The 17,595-nt window shown below is 45.1% G+C and overlaps 1 protein-coding gene across 1 annotated transcript in view; it reads left to right on the forward strand.

Moving 5' to 3' along the window:
- MRPL3 (mitochondrial ribosomal protein L3) overlaps positions 1-7,871 on the forward strand; it is a 69,148-nt gene extending 61,277 nt beyond the window's left edge. Inside the window, exon 10 of the mRNA XM_054019687.1 lies at positions 3,190-7,871. Within this exon, the coding sequence (XP_053875662.1) occupies positions 3,190-3,339 (150 nt within the window). The 3' untranslated portion in view covers positions 3,340-7,871. The remainder of the gene's footprint in view (positions 1-3,189) is intronic.
- Positions 7,872-17,595: the final 9,724 nt, after the last annotated feature.

Raw genomic sequence — 17,595 nt, forward strand, 5'->3', positions numbered from 1 at the left:
GTTTAGTCACAAGATGAGATGACGGAGAGGGGACATAAGTTTTCAAATATATAAAAGATTATTAAAAGGAGGGGGAAAAATGATTCTCCTTAACCGCTGATAAGACGAGAAGCAATGGGCTTAAATTACAGCAAGACCGGCTTAGGTTGGACACTATGAAGAACTTCCGAACTGTCAGGGTGGGTATGCACTGGAACAACTTGGCTAGGGAAGGTTGTGCCATCTCCATCACTGGAGATTTTTAAGAGCCAATTAGACAAACGCTTGATGGTCTAAAGCAGCAGTTCTCAATCAGGAGTGAGTCCGCAAGCGCTTCAGGGAGGCCACAGAGCCTTGCTGATGCCGGGAGCCTCAGTGTCTCCTACGGGGCTGAAGCTGGTGGCCCCACCTCCCAACACCAGGAGTGGCACAGGGCTGAAGCTGCCCCTCCCTCCCCCCCGGAAGCCAGGAGCCCCAGCGCCCACCCACCCCCCCCCTCCACACACACAACACACACTCCGCTGGGGCCAGTGCTCCCCACGGGCAGAATCCCTGAGCCCATGGGCTGAGTTGGGGGTGGGGCACAAGGATGTTGCCCCACCAAACTGCAGTGAATTACCCAAAGTGGGGCAGTCCAGGGACAGCTCTACACCCCTTCCCCCACCTTCTCCTCTCCCCCAGGCCTCTTCAGGCCCAGCCCACTGGCCAGGTTGTAGGTGGGAAGCCAGAGCCAGGCAGTGCAGAACAGCTAATCCTCTGGCTGGTGGTGCCATGGAGTGGGCAGCCGCGGCATTCCCCTGTCTGCTGCTGGTGCCCGAGGTTGCAGTCCGCTCCCAGCCCCCTTTGACTGCTCACGCAGCCACTCAAATGGAGGAACCAGGCTCTGGGGCTAGCAGAGCCCTTGGGGAGCAGCCACCACCGAGGGAGCCCTTCTGGCACACAGCCCCTTGCTGTCGTCCTTCGTGCAACCTAAGCTACCCCCCTGCCCGCACACAGCCTGCACACAACTCCTGGCTGCACCCTGAGCTCCCTCCCTGCCTGCACACAGCCCCTAGCTACCCCATTGCCCGCACCCTGAGCTACCCCCCTGCCCACACACAGCCCCTAGCTACCCCCCTGCCTGCACACAGCCTGCACACAACCCCTGGCTTCACCCTGAGCTGCCCACACACAGCCCCTAGCTACCCCCCCCCGTCTGCACCCTGAGCTACCCCCTTGCCCGCATACAGCCCCTAGCTACCCCCCTGCCTGCACACAGCCTGCACACAACCCCTGGCTTCACCCTGAGCTACCCACCTGCCCACACACAGCCCCTAGCTACCCCCCTGCCTGCACACAACCCCTGGCTTCACCCTGAGCTACCCACCTGCCCACACACAGCCCCTAGCTACCCCCCTGCCTGCACACAGTCCCTAGCCACCCCCTGGCTGCACCCTGAGCTACCCCCCTGCCTGCACACAGCCTGCACACAACCCCTGCCTGCACCCTGAGCTACCGCTGCCTGCACACAGCCCCTAGCTACCCCCCTTCCACACCCTGAGCTACCCCCCTGCCCGCACACAGCCCACAGACAACCCCTGCCTGCACCCTGAGCTACCCCTCTGCCCACGCACAGCCCCTAGCTAGCCCCTGCCTGCATCCTGAGCTATCCCCCTGCCTGCACCCTGACTTAGCACCCCTCCCCATGCATTTCCTAGCTACCCCCTGCCTGCACCCTTAGCAATCTCCCTGCCCACACACAGCCCCTAGCTACCCTCTGCCTGTACCCTGAGTGGTTTTCAAACTTTTTGAGCTGAGTCCCCACTTTGTTATATTTTTTGGTTGCATCCCCCCACAACCCAAACAAGTGGGTGGCCTTCTAAGTGAGCCAGGGGGTGGAGGTAGCGCTCCCTGGACCCCGCTGTGTGCAAGTGTCTTCCTAGTTTGCTCAGTGAAGTATTGTGAATTCATGTATAATGATCAGATTTGCACATGCAAATGGGCAGTTGTGTTTAGCTGGGCATTTGCATATGAGCATGCAATTCATATGAGTTGCCAAAATTGTGTGTGTGAGAGAGAGAGAGAGTGAGTGGCATGGGAGATATAAAGTAACAAAATACTTATTAGATCTTGAAGAGCAACAGTCAAAAAGATATAGCTTCTTGTGTTCTTTTAATTATATAGGTATTTACCATAAATTCTTATATGAAATAGCAGATCTGTTTGTACCTTCTTTGTTACTAAGCTACTGTATTTTAAATACAATAGACATTAAGTTTTTTCTAAGTCAGGAAGAATTGATGGTGATAGCTTTTAATTAAGTTTTAATATCTTTTTATAGCAAGCATTTTGTGTATCCAATATAAAAATCTAAATGATATTACAATTTTATCAGCTTTTGGTAAATTCTGTTTCAGACTAGTATTTTGGTTGTACAAAAGTTAATGAGGAATGCAAACTGGTGATCCATATTAAACCCAATTCCAAAAATTCTTGTGACTTTCTATTATTTGTATAAAGAAATATGTTTAGATAAGTAGAAAAATGTTAAACTCCATGTCTAGCACTTGAGTTTCTGAAATTGTAAGTGCAGTCGTACTTCACTTCTAGGGACACAATCAACTTAAAATCTAGTCAGTTTGAAAAAAATGAATTAAGTAGTTTCATCCCTCTCTCATCCTTTTGTACTTTTACAATTCCATCTTCCCATTTTAAAAAAAAATGTTTTTCTCTGTTGCTGAGTCAAAAAATTCACAGGTGCAATAGGGAAATTTTCTAACTGAAGAAAAACACAAAACTCCCTGTACACGAAATGCTACCAGGTTCAGAACTGAACGGACATAGTTCTCTAATCTTTGTTAGATTAATCTTAGATTTTACTTACATTACTAGTAGTTAAAAATATGCAGACTGTCGACTTAAAAGTATTGTATGGTAAGTGTAATTTTTTACTCTGCTTTCTTAGTGGTTGACTTTGATTCATCCCATAGCACGGTACAAAGGTTGAATTATACGTTTTTAAAGTCTAATGACTCAAGCACAAAATATTAGATTCATGAGCTGATATTGTCATTAATTTAACTAATGTCCAGACATGGAATTCTTTAGAAGAATAAATGTAACTTGAATGCTGTTTTCCTCGTGCACAGAAAGAGAGTGATTTCCTGGGGTTTAAATATATTACTATCTGTGAATCATCTGTTTGATTTATTAAACCTTTTTTCATTCTAGGTCAGAGATACAAATGTACCTACTTACCGAGACTGCAATAAAAATCCTCCATTCCCCACATTTTTTGCTGATGGAGAAGAAGAGCTACCAGAAGACTTGTACGATCAGGAAGTTTTCCAGTTCACTGATCCCTCTGTCACATATGTTTAGTGTTATTGACATCTTTAAGAACGTGCAACTTTCACATTGTTTCTGTGAACTTTTGAATGCTGAACAATTACAAACCCAGAAACTGCACTCTAGCTGAATGACCTGAACGCATCAAACATTATGGGTTTTTTTTTTCAGGTAGCAAGATTTACCACAATCTGTTCCAAAACCGTATTAAAACAGTGGGTGGTGGTAAGTTGGTGTGTCTCAGGGAAGGGTTTCAAAGTAATGGGTATATTGCTGACTTATCTTTTTACATTACAAAATCGCTTCTTGTAACTTTTTCCCTTTCACAGACTGCCAAGATTTATATTTCTTTAAATCCATTGTCTTGGAATTGCGTTCATCGGTTACATGATTGATGAAGTTGAGACTATTAACAGAACAAAATTTATAGTTGTTTTTTCCCCTGAGGGATATGTACTGATTAACTTGGACTAAACAGAAAATAAAAGGTTTATTAAATATCCCATTTAGCCATTTGGGGACATAAATGGAGTGTCTAGGACTTTACAAAGAATGAACTTGAAAATGTTGAGTAGAACGGGACAGGAGGGCGGGGGCGGGGGGGAAGAATTCTAGCTTTCTCTTTTCCAGGCCTAACACCATAGGCAATTGCCCCATTGTGCCTCTGGGGCTATAATCTTTTCCACCTTTCATTTCCCTTTCCTCATCAAAGCTCCTTTCCTCTTTATTTTAGTGCTCTGAGTTTAGAGCAACAGTTACACAATTTACATTTCCTAGAGGAAAGAATGAGACTAGCAATGTCTGTCTGGTAAGAGTTGTGGCAGTGCTCGCTGACTAGAAAGGCTAGACATTTTCAGTAATGTGAACACCGGGACTATAGTAGCTGCCTGTTTGTCCCCTTCATTGGCTCCTTGTTCTGATAACTTCATGAAAATGTCCCTCGCATAAGGTATCAGAGAAATACGTCCCCTTCAGTTGTCTTCATATCTGAGATTTTCTATTGTTATGGAAGAGCTTTGGGCCTGCCCTAGTAGTCTTCATCATTTAACAAAAATAAACCAAGTGTGAAGGGTCTATTGTACAATTAATTTCTCCCTATCACTCCTATCTTCTATCCAGGCATTCTTTTATAATGGTCAAAGTGCAAGTACTCTCCTTTTGGCTTTCTCTACCTTCCATAAGGGTACATCTACACTACAGGGGGGAGTCAATTTAAGATACGCAAATTCAGCTACGTGAATAGCGTAGCTGAATTCGACGTATCGCAGCCGACTTACCCCGCTGTGAGGACGGCGGCAAAATCGACTTCTGTGGCTTCCTGTCGACGGCGCTTACTCCCACCTCCGCTGGTGGAGTAAGAGCGTTGATTGGGGGATCGATTGTCGCGTCCCAACGGGACGCGATAAATCGACCCCCGAGAGGTCGATTTCTACCCGCCGATTCAGGTGGGTAGTGTAGACCTAGCCTAAGTTATTTACTGTTTAAAGGCCTGATCCTTTAAACCGTTACTTTACTTGCATGAACATTTCCTTTGAAGTCCATAGGGCTAATCACAAGCGTAAAATTAAATATGTGCCTATCTGTTTGCTGAATTAGCACCTAATTGCCTACCAAGTGCTTTGTACAGTACAAGATTTGCATTCACATGTAATGTTGCAGAGGTGGGCATCCCTAGGCAAAGTCCCATTTTATGTCTGCAGTTCCTGTAATGGTTGCCAGGAAATCCATCCATTAATTTTGTGCAGCTTCACTACAAAAGTTGATGTACTTTAAAATGTATTTTATGTTTTACTAAATGATTTACTGAAACCTTGAAAACAAATATGTATGCCCATCCCAGAGGTGAGGTCCCATCCCATTTAAAAGCAATGTTCATGGAGTTATCTCAGTTTATCCCTGTAGTTTACTGAAGGTATTTTGAATTTGTTATACTGTATCCAAGAGATTAGAACATCTTTTATACACATTAGATATTCACAGGGAACATAGTAATTTGGGAGGGATAATGTTGATATATTTAGTGCACACAATACAGAACTGTGAACTGGTAATATCTATGTTGTTGCCACATAGCTTGGTTTAATCTCCGCAAGTATCTCTAATTATAAGTAAATAGGGATACTGCATAATGCTCTCCCTTCACCCCTTCAAAAATAAAATCAGGTCAGTCAACAACGCTCATATATCATAAACCAGGGGTCGGCAACCTTTGGCACGCAGCTCACCAGGGTAAGCACCGTGGCGGGCCGGGCCGGTTTTGTTTATCTGCCACGTTTGCAGGTTCGGCCAATCGCCGCTCCCACTGGCTGCGGTTCGCCATCCCAGGCCAATGGGGGTGGCAGGAAGCAGCGGCCAGCACATCCCTCGGCCCACACCGCTTCTCACAGCCCCCATTGGCTTGGGATGGCGAACCACGGCCAGTGGGAGCCGCAATCGGCCAAACCTGTGGACACAGCAGGTAAACAAACCGGCCTGGCTCGCCAGGATGCTTATCCTGGCAAGCCGTGTGCCAAAGGTTGCCCACCCCTGTCATAAACCTTAGAAGTACATTGCTAAGAAGTTAGCACTAGCCCTTTCCATTATAAGTCATGTATTCCAATTGTTTTTTTTAAGTGTCCATGAGAAAGTGGAATGTCGTAATCTGATGCACTGAATGGTCGTACTAATACTTGCAATTTAGCCTCCTGCTGGCAACAATGATATTGTTTCCTGAGGATAAACCCTTCAGTGTTTGACGTGATGAACCTCAAGTTTTTATAACATTTCAATTTTATTTTTATTGCTCTCTGAATATAATATAATGTGACAGACCCAGACCAGTGGGGTACAGGAATCTGGTAGAGGGCAAATATACTGGTCACTGGATGAGTAGTTTTCTGTTCCCTGAGTGACCAGAGCAGGGGCTGCACTAGAGTAATCAGGAACCTGCTAGAACCAGTTAAGGCAGGCAGGCTAATTAGGACACCTGGAGCCAATTAAAAAGAAGCTGCTAGAATCAATTAAGGCAGGCTAATCAGGGCACCTGGGTTTTAAAAAGGAGCTCACTTCAGTTTTTGTGGTGCGAGTGTGAGGAGCTGGGAGCAAGAGCCGCAAGGAGCTGAGAGTGAGAGGGTGTGCTACTGGATGACTGAGGAGCACAAGCGTTAGCAGACACCAGGAGGAAGGTCCTGTGGTGAGAATAAGGAAGGTGTTTGGAGGAGGCCATGGGGAAGTAGCCCAGGGAGTTGTAGCTGTCATGTAGCTGTTACAGGAGGCACTGTAGACAGCTGCAGTCCACAGGGCCCTGGGCTGGAACCTGGAGTAGAAGGGTGGGCCCAGGTTCCCCCCAAACCTCCCAATTGACCTGGACTGTGGATTCTTCCAGCGGGGAAGGTTTCTGGGCTGTTCCCCAACCCACATGGTGAATCTCTGAGGCAAGAAAATCCACCAATAAGCGCAGGACCCACCAAGATAGAGGAGGAACTTTGTCACAATAAATTAAAGGAGTATCTGTAAGAGAAGAGCCATTCATGTATTTTTTTGCAACTATATTTGCATTGGTTAATCCTGTACAGCTACACATATAGAGTGAAAATAAAGAAACCAATCAAATCAGTTGCTCCTATACATTTGTTAGTCTATAAAGTGCCACAGGACTCTTTGCTGCCTTTACAGATCCAGACTAACATGGTTACCCCTTTGATACAATCAAATCAAATGTAGCTTAAGATTAATAAACTTTCATAATAAAGAAGGGGAATTTGTCATCTCATCTTTCAAGTGTAAAATTATATGCAAGTGGAATGGGGGATCTGATGTCTCTATCTACATTTCATAAAGATTAGATTCATAGATTACAAGGTCAGAAGGGACCAGTATGATCAACCAGTTTGACCTCCTGTATAATACAGGCCCTAGGGACTTCCCTGAATTAAAAGTTCTAGAAGTACAAGTTTTTATAGTGGTGGAAATATATCTTATCTCTTCAAGAGAGTGAGTTGGTTTCAAAGTTAGCAAGTTTAGTTAAGGCAATCAGGGTGAGGAACAAGGAGGACAGAGGCAATTGTGGACTGAAAGACGACCTATGGTGTGGGTACCCCTACTGTGGATCATTTGAAAAGTAAGAAAATGGGGAAATCCACTCCCCAAAAATGGTTTAACTAGGCCAATTAAGCACAAGAAAACTTTAAAATATACAATGGACTTTGCATATGAGGTGGTGCTGAGGTCCACATATAGGACATCTGGGGAAACAGTTCTGTGAACAGTGTCTCAGTATTGTAGCAGCTGTGGGATATCAAAGGAATGTGAAAGGTGCAAGTGACCACAGAATTGAAGAAGGGCCATGAGGACGCTGGGACAAAGCAACAAGAAAGTGCTTGTGAGCTGTTGTCTGAGAAAATGACAGGCTGAGAGGAGAAAGCTCTGTGATAAAATAGAAAGTGGTGCCATTTATCACCGAAACGTTTCAGTGTATCTAGCTGGCTTAACTTTTCAGAGTGTAAGACGAGCTATGTCATACAAAACCACTACTTTTGTTTGAATGATTTTCTTTCTGTTCTTAATAAATCTTGTCTTGGACTGTTCTGGAAAATATTCAGAGAAACTCCCCCTTCCCTTGGGTTCTCACCTAAAAGGACGTGGGGCACGGGGTCCTGTCCCATAAGCTGAGTCAAGTATGGAAATGTTTCCTGATGGATGCTGTGAGAGGCACTGAAGACTTGAGAATCAAGTCAAAGCAGGTACAAGTAAAAAAGGTTTAAAAAAAAAAAAAAACTAGATCAATAGAAAGTGTGATGGTGACATCTGTGCAGTTAATAATTTGACCAGGAACATAGTAATTTTCATACCTGATCTGACCTTTCATGTTTCATCTAGTGCAGTATCCTGTCTCTGACAGTGGCCAACACCAGCTGCTTCAAGGTTTAAAAAAACAAAAAACAAAAAACCAACCTTTCAGTAGATAGTTATGAGATATGCTTCATGCAGAGAAAATTTTCTCCAAACCCCAAATAGTTAGAGATTGGTTTATATCCCAAAGCATAAAGGTTTATATCCCTTCCAAAGCTCTTAGGTTTGTTTGGATTTTTTTTAATATTTACTTTTCTAATACTGGATATTCTTGTTGTTAATTTTTCTTGTTCTGTGTTTGAATCCTGAATAGGCCCCTGGCCTCAGTGATGTCTTGTGCAATTGAGGCCACAGATTAATTGTTTGTTGTTTGAAAAAATCTCTTTCTATTTGCCACTTTTTTCATTTTTCATTTTTCATTGAACGTCCCCTAGTTTTTGCATTTTGAGGGCAAATAGAAGTTCAAAATCTACATCCTCTGTGAAATTCATTATGATATAAGTGGATGCTAGGCCACTCTTCCATATACCATAGGAAATGAGATTTTAGTTTGAGAATCCATTAAACTCCTGTTGCATTTGGGAGGAACTTCCTCTTTTTCCTGATCTTGTGTGCAATGACACATGGAACGATGGCTTAATGTTGTCATAATTGATAAATACCTACCTATTAATTCCATATCATCTCAAATCTTCCTTATTAGAAACTGGGTTTGTATAAAGAAAAGGATTAAGTCTGAGGGTATGTCTACACTACGAGAGTAGTTCGATTTTACTTAAATCGAATTTTTGGAATCGATATTGCAAAGTCGAACGTGTGTGTCCACACTAAGGACAGTAATTCGACTTTGTGAATCCACAGTAACGGGGAAAGCGTCGACATTGGAAGCGGTGCACTGTGGGCAGCTATCCCACAGTTCCCGCAGTCCCCGCTGCCCATTGGAATTCTGGGAGGAGCTGCAAATGCCTTCTGGGTAAAAAAAATGTGTCCAGGCTGCTTTTGGGTAACTGTCGTCATCCGTCCATCACTCCCGCCCTCCCTCCCTGAAAGCGCCGGCAGGAAATCAGTTCGCGCACTTTTCTAGTCAGTGACAGCGCGGACGCCACAGCACTGCGAGCATGGAGCACGCTGCGACCATCGCTGCAGTTGTGGCCGCTCTCAACGCCTCGCAGCTTATCATACACCTTTCCCTGAGGCAGATGCAGATAAGTCAGGCGAGGAGGCTACGGCACCGCGGTGAGGGCCTGAAGTCTGAGAGTAGCACAGACCTCTCAGAAAGCACGGGACCCAGCGCCGAGGACATCATGGTGGCAATGGGTCATGTTGATGCCGTGGAACGGCGATTCTGGGCCCGGGAAACAAGCACTGAGTGGTGGGACCGCATAGTGCTGCAGGTCTGGGATGAATCCCAGTGGCTGCGAAACTTTCGCATGCGGAAGGGAACTTTCCTTGAACTTTGTGAGTTGCTGTCCCCTGCCCTGAAGCGCAATGACACCCGGATGCGAGCAGCCCTGACTGTCCAGAAGCGAGTGGCCATAGCCCTCTGGAAGCTTGCAATGCCAGACAGCTACCGGTCAGTCGCGAACCAGTTTGGCGTGGGCAAATCTACCGTGGGGGTTGTTGTGATGCAAGTAGCCAAGGCAATCGTTGATGTACTGCTGCCAAAGGTAGTGACCCTGGGAAACGTGGAGGCGATCATAGATGGCTTCGCAGCGATGGGATTCCCAAACTGCGGTGGGGCCATAGATGGAACTCACATCCCTATCCTGGCACCGGACCACCAGGCCAGCCAGTACATTAACATAAAGGGCTACTTTTCCATGGTGCTGCAAGCACTGGTGGGGGAAATCAGCGTTCTGAGCCCTGTCGACTGCCTTGTCCTCCTCATCTCCTTCCTCATCTTCCCCGTCCGCTAACATGTCCGAGGAACCGGCCGTGGACAATATCCCATCCTCAGAGTCCTCGGTCAGTGGTGGGGTAGTGGTGGCGGCCGCACCTAGGATGGAATGCAGTGCCTCGTAGAAACGGGATGTCTGGGGATGGGATCCGGAGCGTCCGTTTGCCTCTTTGGTCTTCTGGTAGCCTTGTCTCAGCTCCTTGATTTTCACGCGGCACTGCGTTGCATCCCGGCTGTATCCTCTCTCTGACATGTCTTTAGAGATCTTCTCGTAGATCTTTGCATTCCGTTTCTTGGAGCGCAGCTCGGAAAGCACGGACTCATCGCCCCACACAGCGATGAGATCCAAGACTTCCCGATCAGTCCATGCTGGGGCCCTCTTTCTATTCTGAGATTGCACGGCCATCACTGCTGGAGAGCTCTGCATCGTTGCCAGTGCTGCTGAGCTCGCCACGATGTCCAGACAGGAAATGAGATTCAAACTGGCCAGACAGGAAAAGGAATTCAAATTCAAATTTTCCCGGGGCTTTTCCTGTGTGGCTGGTCAGAGCATCCGAGCTCGTACTGCTGTCCAGAGCGTCAACAGAGTGGTGCACTGTGAGATAGCTCCCGGAGCTATTAGCGTCGATTTCCATCCACACCTAACCTAATTCGACATGGCCATGTCGAATTTAGCGCTACTCCCCTCGTCGGGGAGGAGTACAGAAGTCGAATTAAAGAGACCTCTATGTCGAAATAAATAGCTTCGCGGTGTGGACGGGTGCAGGGTTAATTCGATGTAACGGCGCTAACTTCGACATAAACGCCTAGTGTAGACCAGGCCTCAGAAACTATATGGAGAATTAAGAGTATTTAAAGCATTTAGGATGCAGACCCCTTGAGGGTGAAAGGGTTGGTTTGAAGAGGTTTTGTTGATGAGTTTAAACCACAAAAGTTTGTCACGATGATGTGTTTGTTTTTAAATAATAAATGTGATTAATGACCAATGATGTCAAAAGTGCCAGTAAGGACCAGGATAAATATTTAGGGTGGAATTATCAAAAGGGTCTAAGCAAGTTAGGCATCTAACTCGTAGGGTGGGATTTTCAAAAGCACCTACGTTTATAAATGGAAAAGTCAAGGTGAAAGGAGTGTTTTCAAGACTAACCCAAGCAAAATGTACCATACTCTAGCTAAGTAACCTGACTCCAATGATAGCAAGTGAAATATAGTATAGGTAGCTGGCTAATTAAAATGAATTAACCAATGTGTTTTATGCCAGAGATATCCTATTATGGATGAAGAGGGGTAAGGGGTTCTTCCCCCATCTTACCTGGGAGAACATATCTGCTGGATGTGAGTTTTAATATAATTTAACAAAAAATAAAGGATTGTAAAAGGAATGACCGTGTCTTTATCTGTGACTACTGTCTCCGTGAATTAATACAGATGCTTAAAAAAAATTAACAGCTCATAAATGAATAGGTGACAAGCGGTGTAGAAGACGTTTGCTATAAAATCCAATTCTAGATCTAAAAATATTGCTATCACCAAAAAATTATCAGTTCACCAATTTGAGTTGAACAAACAAAAGTGCCTGCTCTGTTTTTCTCCAGAAGTGCAGAAATGTGTTTAAATTGCTCTGTTTTGTGACAAGCTGGTTTTGCTTTCTTTCTGAGTGTGTGCCGGGGTGGGGTGGGAATCAAACACTTTCCTGGCTCATACTTATGATACATACAATAGGGAAGATCAAAATACAGCAGCCTAAGGGTGCACCGCATCTTACAGGGTTGAGGACAAAGCAGCAGAGGGTTAGTCTGTGTGTTGAGGAAGGATAGAACTTAGGAATCCTAATTGTGTCTATGCTCTAAAGCAGAGGTTCTCAAAGTTTTGTACTGGTGACCCCTTTCACATAGCAAGCCTCTGAGTGCAACCTCCTCCCCCCCCCAAATTAAAAACACTTCTTAATATATTTAAATGGAGGCAAAGCGGGGTTTGGGGTGGAGGCTGACAGCTCGTGACCCCCCATGTAATAACCTCGTGACCCCCTGAGGGGTCCCGACCCCCAGTTTGAGAACCCCTGCTCTAAAGGCACTTTCTTTCCTGCTCCCCATCTGTACACTAACTGGGATGATAACCCAGAATGCTGCCTACAATCCTTCTTTACAGTGCTTGAAACAACGCAGGAGTCCTAGGTGCCATTCCCCTTGTTGTAAGTGCTTGACCACTCTCCATCCCATAGACCAAGGTCTCTCTATGCATCAACATCACCCTCCAACCCTCTGCAGCTTCTCTGCACCTATTTTCAAAAGAGGTATCTCTGACTTGCTTAGCTGTTGCCGAATGAAGAGAGGATTTGCCTCGTGCTGCGTCACTCCCTGTGCAACTGTGATAAAATCATGGGGGCAGAATGTTTTATCCACCTTGCTGTATACTCAATTGACACATAAGTCGCTTGTCAATTTATATTTAAATAATGGATTCTTCTCCGGGGGGAGTAGGTATTAAGGATTTGCTTTACAACTGTAATAGAAAGGTCTGACTAGCACAGTAACACCATCCAAAATAAGCTTGAAAGACCTCAACGTTCCCACTGCAATGGATCAGCAAAAAGACAGTTGATGCTGGTGTTACTTGGGCACAGCGTTCCTTCCTCCTTTCCATAAACACTATGGGCTTGTGTACACAGGAATGTTAAACTGGATCAAATTGAGTTAATCCCATTTGAAAACACTTAGTGTACACGCGGCATATCACATAGCTGTGCATTAACTCCTCATTTATCAGGAACTCTGGGGTCCTTGCAAAGTGGAGGTGGTTTGTTTTGAATTGTATTAGTTTGATCTTTTGTTCATGTGCACAGAGTAGCTGCTCACCAATTTCTGCATGCCTCCAATGGCTATATCACAGTGCTTTGCAGATCAAACTGCTAAAGCAAACCTGGAACATAGGTGTGACACCCCACCCACCTTTAGCAACATGAAAGTAGATACAATACACTGAAATCCAAATGCACCCAGCACCCTCCATATATGCAGAACTCTTACCATCTCTGAGCTTCCCCCAAAGAATGGGAAGAGTCTCAGGGAGGTAAAGTACATACACATATATACTTAACTCATAGGGTTTTTGTTTTGTTTTTGTTTTTTTAATCTGGAATATGAACAATAAGTGGCTGGGTTTTTTCCCCCATACTCCCACAGCCCCAGCACCCGCAACAGCCATATCATCAAGGACAAGGATAGGGCCTCTATTTACTGCTGATCAACCTGAGGGTGAGGGGGGCGGGGTGGAAAGGAAGACTCAGGAGGACATGTTTACAGAACTCATGGCTGAGACACGGAGGAAAGCCAGGCTGGCTGACAGGTGGCGGCTGTACCTGATGACCCAGAGAGAGAAAGAAATGTAGCTGTCCCAGGTGATCATAGCAGTGGCCAAGGACAGTGTCTCAGTAGCCAGGAAAACTGGCTGTGGCTAAGGACAGCATCACGATGACAAAAGAAAGCATGGAAAAAGACCTGAGAGATGTAGAGGCAACTCATGGACATTATCCTGAGTGAAATGCCCTCCTGCAAAAGAAAACCTGGCTAGGCCAATAGGCCCTGCAGTCCCATAATTTGGGATCCAGGCATGTCCTTCATCCCCTGGACAGTGCTGGGTACTGGGACCAGCAGGAACTTCTAACCACCGTATCCCTGTAGCAGTACTCCCAGCAGCTCCCATTCTCCTCCCAGATCCAAGCTCAGCAGTAAGAATACTTGCCTCTGGGAGTCCAGCTGTTTTGAGCCCTGCAATGCCTCTGAGATTTTTGATCTGCGGCACTCAGCCCCAAAACCTGTGAGGACAAGAAGAGCTAGAGGCAAGGTTTATATTCACCTGTAACTTTAGCCCCTTCCCAAAATTGTTGTATTTGAAATATTTTTACTGTTGTACTTTCAATTCTGTGTGCACTGTTGCATTCGTTAAAGGTTTGTGCTGTAGATTGGTTAATTTAATGTATTTCCAAATTCAGAGAGATTATTTTTCCATTGGTTTCATTCAAACTTTAATTATTTTGTTTGTTTGTTTCATAAAAGAAACTGATCACATTGCAGCGAATATAGAAAATCCTTGAAACAAAAAAAAAAGAATGCATGAGTTTTGCAAAAGCACATAGGGAATGCTAAACTTCAACCAGCCCCACACAACCGCCACTGGCTAACACGTTCAGCCCTGGGACTCAACATACAAATAATAGACATCCCTGACAGCTTTCCTGCCCCTGTTTGTGTTCTCTCTGGGATGCCTTGCTGGCTGCTCAAGCCTCTGAACAGGTCTCTGCATTTCAGCCTCCTACTCATCCTGGTCCATGCTGGTCAACTGCAAGCCAAAAATGGCACACGCCAGCCCAGAAAAGAAAACATGGGACAGAGACAGGGGAATCCTGGGAATTTTTAATTTAATTTAAACTCAGCGGGTTTGCCACAATTCTCTGCAAAACGAAATCCCAGGATGCATGCTGCTCAGAGTTGAAGCAAAGGACCAGGGGCTACCCCCAGAAAATGCTACACGCTCATTTTGCAGCAAACTACTGCCGTGTGGTAACAGGATGTGAAGTGAAAATGGAACAGGCATTCTGTGTGCATGCTGTTGGTGTGACTCATGTACTGTGATTTACCTGATGTACATACAAAAGCTTTGGCTTACCTCCTCCTTCCCCCCCTCCCCCCCATGTTAGACACACCCTATGGTAGTCTGGGATTGTGAGCTCTGAATGCCTGGTGCAGCTTTTAAATTAGCAGGCAGTTGAATTTGCTCCTCGCTTAAAAATATTTGAGTGAGCGTGTCCCAAGACCCGCTATGTTTGTGCAGCTTTCAAATGTTCTCATCTTGTCTCCATCTCGAGCTGCTCAGAATTAACTGTTCTCTGATTAGCTGTGATTGATATGAATTTGCCTCTGATGATGGTGTGACAGATATTGCAACTCCTTGCAGTATCTTTGGGGCCCATTGTATTCCATTTATGACTGGTTTATGTATGATTGTGTTTTACTCCATGGGCAAGGGTTAGCACTGCTACTACAGGAACGAAAAAAACTGGGGGTTGATTAAGAAGAGTCACTAAGACTAAACAACTCTAGAGAGGTACCAACTCCTGGAGAGATTTGCATATGCTGGTTCAGGATGGGTTTTCCGTTGACTAGGAGACACAGAAAGTACTTCGGTATAAAAGGATGAGTTTAAACTGACTCAGGGCTTTTTTCTGATCCAGCAAATGGACAGGACCTTCTGTCTAAGGCGGGGCACCAACCCTTGCACAATGGCTGGAATGACTGTCCTGCTAGGGCTGTATAAGATTGACGGGTGCCACCTGCTATGGTTAGCATAAGTATAGGAACTTTTATTGTATATTTTAATGTTTTCTCTGTAATGCTTTTACTTTAAGAATAAAGGTACTTGCTTTAGAGATAACTGTGTGGTAACATGTAACTGCTTGAAATAAACTGCTCGTAGCCCTCAGAGAGAAAGCAATGCACATGTGCTGGCCTTTAGGCAGCCTGGCAAACTCTGGCTATTGCAGTGTATGGCAGGGCACTGTTCAGCCTTAAAACCCCCAGTCAGAAGGGAGTGGGACAAGGATCCCTGCCCAGAGACAAGTGACAGCTAGAGATCTGAGACCTAATTGGGCACTCCTGGAGTGGAACATGGAGGGGTGAATACGGGTACAGCTACCCTGAAACTGTGACAGATGGTCTTACATGATTAATTTGGGGGGAGCATACAAAGAGGAAACAGTGTGATTCTATGCAAAATAAAGTTCCAACTAGTTTTTCGATATGTATACTCTGACCATAGTTCTATATTCCTGACAATACACCTTTTAATAATCTACCTAGTCTTGTTTTACATTGGGCTGTGTGATAATGGTGGGGAGGATGTTTTTCTATATAGAGGTAGATGTGCTATATGACAATTATTACGAAGACAAAAAGTTTCACTCCACTTTCTTCTTAGTTTCCATGGTTCTGCACCGGAAAAATGTATCTTATTAGCAAAGATATAAAGAGGCCTGGTGCTGTATGTGACAGACCTGTGGAGAAAGTATTTAAACTTTTTAATATTGAGAACCAAAACCAGCAGGAGTAGCAAAATTACACCTTTCAGAATAAGGACAATGTCTTATTTTAATACTGGAGAATGCCTAGGATTTCGTGGGTGCTCCCAGAGACAAATAATAATTTAGTTGGAAAGGTTTCCCACATAATCTTGCTGCATTCTCTATGCAGGGCACTGTGTATTCCCTGGCTGCAGAACCTGCTGTAGAATTGTGTTCTAGAATCAAAGGCCTGGTTTACAAGCAGACTTTAATCTGTTAGTCTTTAACGTGCCACCAGACTCCTTGTTGTTTTTGTAGATACAGATTTACATGGCTACCCCCTGATACTTGACACCATGCAAGGCACTAAATTTAGCCGTATGGAGTGGAAATCCATCATCCTCAACAAAAAACTTGCACAGATACAGACAGACATCATCTTCCTCTCCAAATGCAAACAGATGGACATCATACCAAATGGACTGAAGGTAAAAAATCCATTGCAATCAACATATTACACTGACTATGGTGAGAGACTGTGCCACATGCTCGCAAAGAAACTGAGGAACCACCTGATCAGCATCCTGTACAGCAGACAGGAGAAGATCAAGAATGAGCTCTCAGAACTGGACACTCTCATACAATACCAACCTTCCACACAAACTTCCACGTGGCTGAACTTTACAAAAATGAGACAAGCCATTTACAATGCACACTTCACTTCTCTACAGAGGAAAAAGGACAGTAAGCTATCTAAACTCCTACCTGCCATAGGGGGCTACAACAGTGGTACCCTCAACTCATCTAACAACATTGTCAATCTTTCCAACCACACACTTAGCCCAGCAGAAGAGTCTGTCCTATCTCGCGGACTCTCTTTCTGTCCCACCATCCCCATGAATACGATACAGTTCTGCGGTGATCTGGAAGCCTACTTTCATCGTCTCTGACTCAAGGAATATTTTCAACGCACCACTGAACAGGAACCCACAGGAACCCTCCTACCAACACTACAAGAAGAAGAACTCTGTGTGGACTCTTCCTGACGGTCGAAATGACAGACTGGACCTCTACATAGAGTGCTTCCGCAGACGTGCACAGGCTGAAATTGTGGACAAACAACATCACTTGTCCCATAACCTCAGCCGTACAGAACGTAATGCCATCCACAGCCTCAGAAACAACTCTGACATTATCATCAAAGGGGCTGACAAAGGAGGTGCTGTAGTCATAATGAACAGGTCGGATTATGAACAGCAGGCTGCCAGGCAACTCTCCAAGACCACATTCTACAGGCCACTATCCTCTGATCCCACTGAGGAATACCAAAAGAAACTACACCATCTGCTCAAGAAATTCCCAGCTACAGTACGGGAACAAATCTACATGGATACACCCCCAGAACCACGACCAGGGGTATTCTATCTGCTACCCAAGATCCATAAACCCGGAAACCCTGGACGCCCCATCATCTCAGGCATTGGCATTCTTACAGCAGGATTATCTG

The sequence above is a fragment of the Malaclemys terrapin genome, chromosome 2 (genome assembly GCF_027887155.1).
Source record: "Malaclemys terrapin pileata isolate rMalTer1 chromosome 2, rMalTer1.hap1, whole genome shotgun sequence".
Taxonomy (NCBI): Eukaryota; Metazoa; Chordata; order Testudines; family Emydidae; genus Malaclemys; species Malaclemys terrapin.